This window comes from Panthera uncia, chromosome A2 (assembly GCF_023721935.1).
Source record: "Panthera uncia isolate 11264 chromosome A2, Puncia_PCG_1.0, whole genome shotgun sequence".
NCBI classification, from domain to species: domain Eukaryota; kingdom Metazoa; phylum Chordata; class Mammalia; order Carnivora; family Felidae; genus Panthera; species Panthera uncia.
The window spans coordinates 17,321,678-17,334,351 of NC_064816.1; the positions used below are offsets into that span (position 1 = coordinate 17,321,678).

Below are 12,674 nucleotides of genomic sequence, written 5' to 3' on the forward strand. Positions count from 1 at the left end.
TGGGGTGGGGGGGGTGGGGGGGGTTTGGCCTGGAAGGGCAGGGAGGGGGAGGGGGTGAAGGTGGAGAGGTCCGGGAGCCATACGGGGGCCTTGAGTACAGGTTCGAGATTTCTGGCGACGTCGAGGAGTTTCTCGGGACGCCGGGTTGTCCAACTTGATCCTTGTCCTGGAATTCCTAGCCATTCATTCTTTCTCTGTGATGGAAGACCTCTCTGGCTCTTCAAGGAGACTTTCTGTGCTCACCTTTGGAGTTGTTTTCGTCAGATTCCCGGGTGTCCACAGCCTCTCATCCCGAGTCTGGGATTAGGAGACGCAAGAAAGAGAATCGGCCCAGAAAGCGTGAACAGGAACCCGGGAAACTGGGATTTGCCTTATAATTATGCAGTATCCCTTGGAGGCCTCTGGAAAGGACATCTGAATGATTTAGTCTGGGAGCCCATAGCGTGTCTCCTAATTGAAAAGAGACTGAAGATGAGAGTGGACGGTCGTATGAGGTTTAGGAGGGCCTGGTCGAGGCCCAAGGGGCACAAAGTCTGAGAGAGAGAACTGTTTTTTTCTGTGACCGAGTGGAGGAGCCAGAAGAGCACGTGGAGGACCTCACACTGTGGCCTCAGGAGTCTCAGTGTTGAAGATGGGGGTCAGATGATGGCGGTGGTGTACTTCCCCTTAGGGCATTCTCTTCACACATGTTTCTCCCTTGTCTAACTCCTTGCCAGCGCCCTTCCTAGGGAGACAGTTGTATACCTTGCATGCACTTAAACGTTTCCTCTGCTTTTATGCTTCTTCTAATAGGATTGGGAGATGAGAGGGAGAGAGAACCTTGCCCTTGAAAGTTTGTAATGTGTGCATTTCAGTTTTCATTTACCTAGTGTCCTACCTAAGAATGACTACTACTTCATTACTAGTGTGCTAGCATCTACAAGGATAGGTATAGGCAGATGGGATTTCTGCCCTCTGGGAATTTAAAGCCTATAATAGGTAGCATGGTGACAGGTAAATGCATAGAGAACAGATAAACCTGAGGCTGAGCACATCAAGCCCCATGTGGTCCTTAGACATAGGCAAGGGTGCAACCATGGGATTTTCTCAACATTTAAGAAATCTCTTAGGAGTAAGTTTGGTCTGGAACCAGGAGCATAGTTATTCTAAACCCCAAGCCACATACTGCATAAATTATTCTCCTTTCTCAACATAAACAGAAATGGAAGATGATAAAGGATTTACATCTAGATGTAGTAATAATGGTCTTGTAGTGATGTATGTAAAATTGTCTAGATGCTAAATCAAGACTCTAGAAGGAAGAATTTCTGAAGTGTTGATGGAAGAAAAAAGCTCAGACTATCAAAGAAATAAGTAAACATGAGTCAGGAATCCTAGATTTACTTCAATTCTTCCTCTTTTTTTAAATATGTAATAAGTCTATGCAGATCTAGGGATTTGAAATGTAATAATTAAAACCAAATCATATGTATTTTTAAATTTGTGGATACTTGGAAAGTTTTGCTCTATTGTCCTAATTTAGTTCTCATTAAAAAAAAAAAACTGATTTAACAGTAAATATTTTCTGGGCACCTATTATGTGCCAGGCACAATTTCTAGAGTCTGAGGATATAGCAGTGAACCGAACACAAAAATTCCTATCCTCAAAGAGCTTAACATTACATTCTTGTAGGCTTGGATGTGCGTGCTGAGACAGACAAAACAAGGTAAATTTTAAAAATATATAGTGTATTAGAATAATGGTATGCTTTGGAGAAAAAGCAGAGAAGAAACATTGATTATTGAGGTGCTACAGTTTTGAATAATTTGAGAGAACCCCTGGAGGTGGTGGATGTGGTTTGGCCTATTATGCTGATAATCTGAAGGAAGAGTGAACCAAGTGGAGAAAACAGTATGGGAAAGGGGCCTGAAGCTGGTTGTGTGCCCAGCAAGGGAAAGCAGCAGTGAGAAGCCCCATAAGAAGTGTGGAATGGAGTGTAGATGGAAAAAAGCAGGGCTAAGGGGAGATTGCAGACACCAGAGATAATCATGGGAATTCTGGCTTGTATTGGAGTAGGGTAGGAGCAGGGATAACATGATCTGACTTAAAGTTAGAGGAACTCTGAATCTAAAGTTGTCAGATTTAGCAAATAAAAATACAGGACACCAAGTTAAATTTGAATTTCAGGTAAACAATATTTTTTTTAGTACAAGTGTGTCCTGGGCAATATTTGGGAAGTTCAAATTTGAGCATCCTATATTTTATCTGGTAAACCTATAGAAGAAGGAACTTAAAGTGGACAGATTCTGAATATGTTTGAAGGAATCATAGTATTTGCTGACAGACTGGATGTGAGAAGAGGGTCAAAGAGGACTCTTAGATTTTGGCTTGAGCAACTAGAAAGATGGAGTTGCTGTTAACTGGAATAGGATGACTGTAGGTGGAGAATGTTTTGGGGGAAAAAATGACGATCTTATTTTGGACATGTTGGTTTGTGGTGCATATTAGTCACCCAAGTAGAGATGTCAGGCCAGCACTTGAATATAGGAGTCTGAAGTTCAGGAGAGGGGTCTGGGCTGGAGGTAACAATGTTGGGTGTTGTCAGCTAATACAGGCATTTACCAATTCATACATCAATTTTTTGTGTGGAAAATTTCAAACATGTCAAGTAGAAATCATTGGATGAATGAATGCCAATGTACCCATCACCTAGCTTCAACAATTATCAACCTAGGGGCAGTCTGTACCCCTTTCCAGGTCCCCTAATCCATCTCTATTATTTTAAAGCAAAACAAAAGTTTTGAAGATTATTTTATTCATTTAAAATTTATGTATGTATAAAAGATAAGGACTCTGTTTTTATCATAACCACAATATCATTACCACACTTAAAGTAACAATTTATTGATATCATTAAGTAGCTAGTCAATGTTTAAATTTTCTTAATTGCTTTTTTATAATTCAGGATCCAAACACATTGTATTTGGTTGGTGTGGCTCATAAATTTCTTCTAATTTATAGTCTCCCACATCTCTTTTTTTTCTTGCCTCTTATGCTTTAAAAGAATATGATCATTTAAACTGTAGGATTAACCCCTCTGGATTTTGCTGATTCCATTCCACTGGTTCTATTTAACCACTGTATTTTCTGTATACTGGTCCTTACATCTAGAAGGTTAATTAGATTAGGGATCAATATTTTTGGCAAGTATACTTACTTCTTTGGTAATGCTTGGCACCTCTTGTTGAACCTCATCAAGAGGCTCATACTAGGGCTGGTTTCTGTCTTTGTGAATAAAAGATCAACTGAAGGGTTTAGGTGTTTTCAGCCTGATCTATTCATTATAAAGTTTCCTATTACCTTTCACCTCATGGTTTAAACAGCCATTTATGATCATTGTCTAGATCCATTATTTTCATTGCACCTCCAAAATGGTAATAATCTAATTGTACCATTCATTCTGTGTTTATTAGCTGAAATACTTCTATAAAGAACATTCTCACATCTATATGTTGGTTACTTTGAAGTGCGTCTTTCTAGAAAGGTAAGAGAAATGATTCTTTTGTGTACCCTACCAGCTTTCAAAATAATAAGGTGGTTGCGTATCTTCCAAAGTGACTGACGAAGGTTTTAAAAACTATAAATTTAACAGAGGAAGCCCTTTAAGCTAGCTCTCCAGTAATCTTTGGCCCTGGTAGTCTTTGATAGCTTCCTTGTTCTCTGGGACTAGATATCCCAGACTCAAATTGTACATTTTCTGCCCCAGAACTGGTTCCTTTTAGTGGTGAATGGTATTTCAAGACCAAAAGCTGGGTGCTAAGATTGTACATCAAGAATTACTAATAATTTTCTATTTATTTCAGACCTAGGATCGTAGGGTTTTTGCCTAACCTTATTTTGTATTTCTATCTCTTTTCTCATACACTGAAAATTTTTATTCCCAATGACTACATTAATATATTATTGATTTGCTGTATTCTGATAGATGCTACATGTATATATGTATGTATATTACATGTATGTCTATATACATGTATATTATACATATATATATGTATATATATATTTTTTACTAACTATGATTGCTGAAAACACACAGATTCCTTTACTGTTCATTTTGTCTTTAGGCTACACTTCACTAGAGATGTGGTATCAAATTATCATATTTAGAGACACTGGAAATAGACCCTCGTTGTGGGGCTCAATAACCAACTTGTATGTTCCATTTTGCTCCTTTGTAGGAATTGCTTGGTTTTTCCCATTTTTTATTTAATTTCGTTTTGTGACTATGTGATTATATGTACTTATATTATAGTATTTACATTATTCTAAAGTTGAAACTGTAAAAACTGCTACAGTTGGAGAAGTCTAGTTTTCATTTCTAGCCTCTCCACCCTATCTCTGCCCTCCAAGGTAAACGTTTTTGTTGGTTTTCAGTTTATCTATTTTTCTTCTCTCTCTCTTCCTCCTTGCTTTTCTTCTCTCCTTACTTAAAAAAAAAAAAGCACATTGCTATGTGTGTATATTTATTTATATTCATGTTCCCTTGACATTTTTGGATGAAATATTGCATACCACATACACTATTCTTCACCTTACCTTTTTTTTTCTTTGTGCTTAGCAATATTCTGGGAGGTCATTCCCAGAGTATATTGAAGTATATCTTATATACACAAGAGTATATATTCCTTTTAACAGTTCCTTAAAACTCCATTGTATGAATATACCATAGTTTGTTCAACTATTCACCAACTGATGGGTATTGAGTTGTTTATGGTCTTGCTATTATAAATGGTATTGTATTGAAGAGACATGTGTATATATAATTTTCTATTTCTGTCAAAGTATTATTGGCATAGATCCCAATCCTTAGAAGTAGGATTGCTGGATTAAACAGTAAATACATTTGTAAATGTTCTAGATAGTGCCAAATTCTCCTCCACAGAGGCCTTCCCAGCAGAAGTACTTGAAAGTGCCTCTTTCCTTCCAGCCTCAGTAACAGAGTACATTATTATACTTGCATTTTACCACCTTTATACAAAAGAAAACAGTCTCTATGATTAACAAAAATTTTTTAATGTTTATTTATTTTTGAGAGAGAGAGAGAGTGCGCAAGCACGCAGGGGAGGGGCAGAGAAAGAGGGAGACACAGAATCTGAAGCAGGCTCTAGGCTCTGAATTGTCAGCACAGAGCCTGATGTGGGGCTTGAACCCACAGACTGTGAGATCATGACCTGAGCTGAAGTTGCATCAGCTTTCCCTCTGGTTCTTTTATGATTTCATTTTTATATTATCTCTGATCCATTTGGATATTTTGTAGTGTATGGTGAAAGGACTAGATCCAATCTTAATCTTTTTTATGTAGCTATTCAGTTATCCCAACTCTGCTTTTTTTTTTTTTTTTTTTTAGGTTTATTTATTTTGAGAGAGAGAAAAAAAAGGCAGGGAAAGGGGGAGAGAGAGAATCCCAAGCAGGTTACTTGCTGTCAGTGCAGAGCCTGATGCAGGGCTGAATCCCACAAGCTGAGATCATGACCTGAGCTGAAATCAGGAGTTGGATGCTTAACCAACTGAGCCACCCAGGTGCCCCTAAAGATTTTTTAATGTTTTAACGTTTATTCATTAAAAAATTTTTTTAATGTTTATTTTTGATTGAGAGAGATAGTGCGCGAGCAGGGAAGGGGCAGAGAGAGAAGGAGACACAGAATCTGAAGCAGGCTCCAGGCTCTGAGCTGTCAGCACAGAGCCTGACGTGGGGCTTGAACCCACAGACTGTGAGATCATGACCTGAGCTGAAGTTGGATGCTTAACCAGTTGAGCCATCCAGGCACCCCATAAAGTTTATTCATTTTTGATAGAGACAGAGTGTGAGTGGGGGAGGGGCAGAGAGAGAGAGGGAGAGACAGATCTGAAGCAGGCTCCAGACTCTGAGCTGTCAGCACAAAGCCTGACTCGGGGCCCGAAACCATGAACCATGAGATCATGACCTGATCCAAAGTCAGATGCTTAATCGACTGAGCCAACCAGGCACCCCCTAAAGATTTTATTTTTAAGTAATCTCTACACTCAGTGTGGGGGGTCAAACTCACAACCCTGAGATCAAGAGTCACACATTTCACTGACTGACCCAGCCAGGTGCCCCCAAAATACCTGTTTCTGACACATAGGTAATGGGAATTTTCACCAATTGAATGGGAATATAGTTGCTGAAATGTCCTCATCCATATATAACAGTCACCAGTAAAGTCATCTTTGGGGGGAAAGTTATACTTAACCTTTTAAATTAATATTCCTCTCTTTTTAATAGGGCTAACCATAAGAAATGAATTTTAACGTCTGGAATATCAAAGAGATGCTCAGTATTCCCTCAGGTTCTGGGTAAGTTATATACTCTGATACTTAATGAAGGTCTTATAGTTGTATTGATTTCATTGAAAAAGGCTACCTTTCCTATTAGTTTATTAGTAATAGGGTGACTTCATACAGCTTTTTCCCCTTCTTTTCCCTTCACTACTACACTCTCCCATATTTGTCTTTTTCCTTTTGCCTATTTTCTTTTCTTTTCTTTTTTTAAAAGTAGGCTTCACACCCATCATGGAGCCCAATGCAGGGCTTGAACTCACGACCCGGAGATCAAGACCTGAGCTGAGATCCAGAGTCGGATGCTTAACCGACTGAGCCACCTAGGTGCCCCTCCGCCTATGTTCTGATGATAAAAGCAATGTCAACTTAGCTATTTGTGTTAATTGAGCAGTGGCTCTGTGTCCAGAACTAGGCCTCTGGAGTATGAGGCCTGTGAGAATTAGAAATGGCCTAACAATCTAGAAACTCACCTCAGTTGGAGTGATTTCTATTGAAACAGCAAGGATCAAATCAAGACAATGTTTAGATACGTATTCATTTGTGTGGTACCATTTGTAGGTACTGTGGAGTTAAGAGCTACTCCAGCTGTTGACAAGGCTCACTGAAATACTGCCCTTTCTACTACTCCACTGAGGTACTTATATTGGTGTCCATCAGCCATGCAGTGGACTTGCCATTGCTAACTTGGTGGATGTGCCCCAGAATTAGTATATATATAAGGGATTTTTAATTGCTTTTGGTATGCTTTTATTATTAGTTTCTTTTCTTCCTAATACCTTCCTGAAGACAGTTATTAATTCAGCAAAAACCTAGAGCATTGTGCTTTTTATTTCTCAAAAAGAAAAAAAAATGCTTTCAGTTGATACAGAGAAAATCTTTGTTAAATTCCAGATCCTAGCTTTAAGATGTAAATCCTACGTGGTTTCTGGAAGCTCACAGTTTTTTTTTTATCCAGCACAGCTAATTATTCTCTTTAACCTAAGAGGGGAGTCACAGAGAGCTATTTAAGCTATTTTGAGCAACGATTATGCAACCCATATTATAATATATGTGTGCAGCCCATTACCTTAGCTAATCTTAGAAAATGGTTCTGTGAGTGAAAATAATTGCTCTTTCCTGTGCTGAATTATTAGAGTTTCTTTTTGTCTTGCATTAATATATGTTGGCTTGGATTATGTACTTATATGCTATGTAATTACTTTAATTTAGCTTTATTAAAAGGAATGATTTGTGTTTGTGCATTTTAATGAAAAGCATGTTTTTTTAGGTTACACAACAGCATTAAGTAACCCAAGTTGTTATTGAGATGTTTCTTTTTTTTAATGTTTATTTATTTACTTTGATAAGGAGAGAGAGCGCATGCAAATGTGCACAAGCAGGGTAGGGACAGAGAGAGAGAGGGAGAGAGAGAATCCCAAGCAGGCTCTGGGCTGCCAGCACAGAACCGGACTCGGGGCATGATCCTACAAACTGTGGGATTATGATCTGAGCCAAGATCATGAGTTGGCCATTCAATTGACTGAGCCACCCAGGTACCCCCATGTGTGAGGTTTAAATGTATATATCTGTGGGAAGCAAGTTGGAAGTCCACAGCTGGAAGTACTTAGAGCAAGCAAGAATAAGACACTAAAGGTGTGAAAGGGAATACCACCTTGTTTCAAAAACAATTTTTAATGGATCCTCCTGTGCAAAAATCTGAGTTGATCATATTCTTCAATCTGGATGAGGCCTATTAGTCTGATGGACTGCCATAACAAAGTACCCTAAACTGGATGGTTTCAACAATAGAAATTTATTTCCTCAGTTCTGGAGATTGGAAGTCCTAGAACCGTATGCCAGGCAGATAATTTCTTATGAGGGCTCCCTTCCTGGTTTCCAGACAACTGTCTTCTCTCTGTGTCCTTACATGAAGGAGAAAGAGAGAGGTGTCTGAGTGGCTCAGTTAGTCAAGCATTCAACTCTTGGTTTCGGCTCAGGTCATGATCTCACAGTTTGTGGGTTCCACCCTGCATTGGGCTCTGCACTGTCAGTGGGATTGGGATTCTCTCTGCTCTTCCCCTGCTCTCTCTCTTTCTCTCTCCCAAAGCATAAATATATAAACTTAAAAAAAAAAAGGGGGGTGCCTGGGTGGCTCAGTCGGTTAAGCGTCCAACTTCAGCTCAGGTCATGATCTCACATTCTGCGAGTTCGAGCCCCACATTGGGCTCTGGGCTGACAGGTCAGAGCCTGGAGCCTGCTTCAGATTCTGTGTCTCCCCCTCTCTCTGCCTCTCCCCTGCTCATGCTCTCTCTCTCTGTCTCAAAAATAAATAAAAACATAAAATTAAAAAAAAAAAAGAGGGATGCCTGGGTGGCTCAGTCAGTTAAGCCTCCAACTTTGGCTCAGGTCATGATCTCACGGTTCATGGGTTCGAGCCCCACGTCAGGCTCTGCTGGCAGCTTGAAGCCTGGAGCCTTCTTCATATTCTGTGTCTCCTCTATCTTCCTCTTCCCTGCTTGTGCTCTGTCTCTGTCTCTCAAAAATAAATGAACATTAAAAAAAAATTTTTTTTTAAAGAGAGGGCAAACTCTGGCATCTCTTATTGTAAGGACCTTAATCTCATCATGAAGGCCTGCCCTTATGACCATGTCTAACCCTAATTACCTCCCAAAGACCCCATTTCCAAATACTATCACCTTAGGAATTAGAACTTCAACATAATAATTTGGACACAAATATTCAGTCCATAACTAAGCTGTCCTGTGTTTTTTCTGTTATGATTCCTACTCTCCCTCTAATTCTGGTCCCTTCCTTCCCTGTAGGCATACTCTAAGAGAGTTAATGAGAGTTCTGTACACGTCTATACACAGTTACATACTTGTTTGGTGTGCTATGATGTATATTTAAAAGGTTATATAAATGATATGTGAGTTCATTCAGTTTTTACTCTCTGTGCTCAAAATTACATTTTTGAGACTTATCCATGTGGCTATATGTAAATCTAGCTTATTACTTCAGACTAATGCATCAGTTACTTTATTCCCTTAGTGATTAACAAATTCAACTTTATTTAAAGTTTAATTATTTATTTATTTTGGGAGAGAGAGAGAGAGAGAATATCCCAAGCAGGCTGACACTGTCAGCACGGAGCCCCACATGGGGCTTGAACTCACAAACTGTGAGATCATAACCCAAGCTGAAATCAAGCATCCAATACTTAACCGACTGAGTCACCCAGGCGCCCCAATAGATTCAACTTTTTGAAAGATAATGTTCTTTTAATCCCTAAAGATTTCAGGAACTTTGATCTCCAAAATGGTGTCATAGCCCACAGTGCTCTTGTACCACAAGTAATAGTGTCAGTCCTTAATGTTTGAATTTCCATCGGATTGTTCTTAAGTTGCTATAATCAAAATGTCTGACATTCAGAATTTCTTTGTGTTTCTTTGTGGGTAGTGCTGGCAGTGTTCAGGGGATTAGATCAGAACAAACTAGTACTCTGCCCAGGATATTCTGAAATGAATAGTTGTGAATTATGATTTCATTTGTTCAGGATGTTTGTCTACTTGCTATACTTTTCTTTTCTTGCTTAATTTCAGGACCACTAATTCCTCTAGCTGGAATAATAATCAGACTGATCACTCCAGTCTCAGTGATTCCCAGTTCCTCTTTGGATCGCAGTTCTGTCCAGAAAGTTCAGAGACTCTGTCAGCACCCTTGGACTCTGGTGTCTACTTGAGACACCCAAAACAGTCACAACAGAATTCTCTGGACGTGAGTCTCATTTCCACAGTTTCTCTGCATGCATTTCATAGTCATTATGGAGATAAGCTATAAAGACTTATTCTGTTGGATTGTTTTTTAGATTTATACATCTCTAAGGATTACTCTTCTAAATGGATTTGTGCTTGTTTGGTGATTCAGTACTCCGGTAGTCTTGGGATCAGATTTGGTAGTCTGAAATGGAAAAAAATATTTATTTGCAGTTTCTTCTATTACTAAAGCAATATAGAATATTGCCAGTACCTTGACCCTCTTAGAGGGAGCCAAATATTGCATGATATTTTCTTTAAAAAATTTTTTTTAATGTTTATTTATTTTTTGAGAGAGAGAGACACACACAGACAGGGGTGGGTGGGGTAGGGACTGAAAGAGACAGAGACACACAATCTGAAGCAAGCTGCAGGCTCTGAGCTGTCAGCATGGAGCCCGATGTGGGCCTTGAACTCACAAACTATGAGATCTTGACCTGAGCCGAAGTCAGATGCTTAACCAAGTAAGCCACCCAGGTGCCCCCTGCATGACATTTTCTAAGACATACTTTTGTTTGTGAAAATTTTGTAAGAAAGAAGAGCTTTAGAAAAATAGGAATAAGGTAACATAAATTTTATTTTATATGGACATTTTTTCCTAAGAAACTTTAGATGCTTTGTGGATTTTAGTCTACTATGCTACATTATTTCCTTGAAGAAGGACATGAGGAGTCTGAAGACTTGGTTAATGAATAAGGGCCAGAATCAAGAATAGAGTCTCGTGAGTCCTCAATTTTCTGAGCCCAGCCTGTCTTCTTTAGTGGGTCAGAAATATTTTTACATATTTATTTATTTTGGTTTAAAACTATATTTAACTTTATATACAGACTTAACCTGCATCAAACAGAGACTCCATGGATAAGATTAAGTCAGTGCTTTAAGATAGTAGAGTATGCTCTCAGATAAGTATTTCAATACAAAAATTGGTACCCAGTGATATGAAGGAGTATATGTACTCCCTGAATGTTTCAGAGTAAGTGTTGCCTCAAATGCAGGAAATGGCTTGCCATATGCCAGCATGCCTACTGTCCAGTCCATGTGAAATTTATTAAATTTAGTTCAACAGTAATTGAGTTAAACCTATTAATGTGAAAACTTTAACATATCTCAGAGACAGCATAAATAATTCAGTTATTGCCTTCAAATTTGTGCAACTGATTTTTTTTAAGTTATTCAAAGTTTATTTTGTGAGAGAGAGAGAGAAAGAGAGAGCAAGCGGAAGACGGGCAGAGAAAGGGAGGGAGGGAGAGAGAGAATCCCAAGCAGGCTCCACACTATCAGCACAGAGCCTGATGCGGGGCTCAAACTGACAAACTGTGAGATCATCACCTGAGCCGAAATCAAGAGCTGGATGCTTAACTGACTGAGCCACCCAAGCACCCCTGTGCAACTGATTTTAAGCCATCTTAGCTGATATTTTATTTTTATTTATTTTTTAAAGTAGGCTCCACACCTGACATTGGGCTTGAATTCATGACCCCGAGAGTAAGAGTCACATGCTCTACTGACCGAGCCAGCCAGGCACTCCAATTAGCTGATATTTTAAATATCTCTGTGCTGGTAAGGCATAAACCTTATTAATAAAAAGAGTTTCTTTAATATGATTTTCTGATGAATATGGAATAAAAAGGAAATACTACATGCCATGTTGTTTTTTAATGTTATTGTTTACACTTAAATGTGACTATATTATGTAGAAAATAGTGAATGCTATAAATATTTGCATGTATGAAATGCTATGATTTTTTTTTTCATTTAACAGAGTGAACCAAGTATTTTCACAAAATACCAGACAAAACCCCAGCTATTTGGAGGAAATACAAATGATAGAGGCTTATTTCCTCTTCCTTTGTCAGTTGGAAAATCAAAGGGCCTCTTGGAACAATTTGAGGAGAAAAAGAAAAGGGCAAAAGACAAATGTGACAGGTATGCAAACCTTTCAAGTGGATGTGACAGCTCATCTTTTCTGAAGGAAACAAAATGGAATACTAACAGTCAAGTAATTCTATTTTAGCATATTAGCACTCTTGCCTTTATAGCTCAGCTAATAATTGCTCTTTATTTCTTAGTTGTCAATGTGACTTATGGCAGATTTGAATATGGCTGCCACAGTTCTGGCCCCCCTGAAAAGGAATTCTTAGAGAAATACAATATTCAAGTAATGATGTTTATTCTGCCTAAAATTCTTCCCTTTAATTTGTTATCTTTTCAGATCATCACAGTTGGGAAATTAGATAAAAGTTGTTTTATGGTTGGACACCTGGGTGGTGTAGTCAGTTAAGCATCTGACTCTTGATTTTAGCTCAGACCATGATCTCACTGTTGGTGAGTTTGAGTCCTGCATCGGGCTCTGTGGCTGATGGCATGGAGCCTGCTTGGGATTCTGTCTTTCCTTCTCTCTGCCCCTCCTCTGCTTGTTCTCTCTCTCTCTCTCTCTCTCTCTCTCTCTCTCTCTCTCAAAATAAATAAATAAACAACAAAATGTATTAAGGGGTGCCTCGGTGGCTCAGTCAGTTCAGCATCCAACTTCTGCTCACATC

The 12,674-nt window shown here is 38.8% G+C and overlaps 1 protein-coding gene across 2 annotated transcripts in view; it reads left to right on the forward strand.

The window, feature by feature from the left end:
- The first annotated feature begins 66 nt into the window (after nucleotides 1–66).
- The window catches only part of IHO1 (interactor of HORMAD1 1), a 34,548-nt gene continuing 21,940 nt past the window's right edge, over nucleotides 67–12,674 (forward strand). Inside the window, exons 1-6 of one of the 2 annotated variants that reach the window (XM_049640452.1) lie at nucleotides 67–637; nucleotides 1,673–1,706; nucleotides 3,454–3,524; nucleotides 6,288–6,358; nucleotides 9,922–10,096; nucleotides 11,897–12,060. In XM_049640452.1, coding sequence (XP_049496409.1) covers nucleotides 6,303–6,358; nucleotides 9,922–10,096; nucleotides 11,897–12,060 — 395 coding nt within the window. In that variant the 5' untranslated portion in view covers nucleotides 67–637; nucleotides 1,673–1,706; nucleotides 3,454–3,524; nucleotides 6,288–6,302. Of the gene's footprint in view, nucleotides 1,707–3,453; nucleotides 3,525–6,287; nucleotides 6,359–9,921; nucleotides 10,097–11,896; nucleotides 12,061–12,674 lie in introns of both variants that reach the window. The other variant, XM_049640451.1, reaches the window with a different exon arrangement.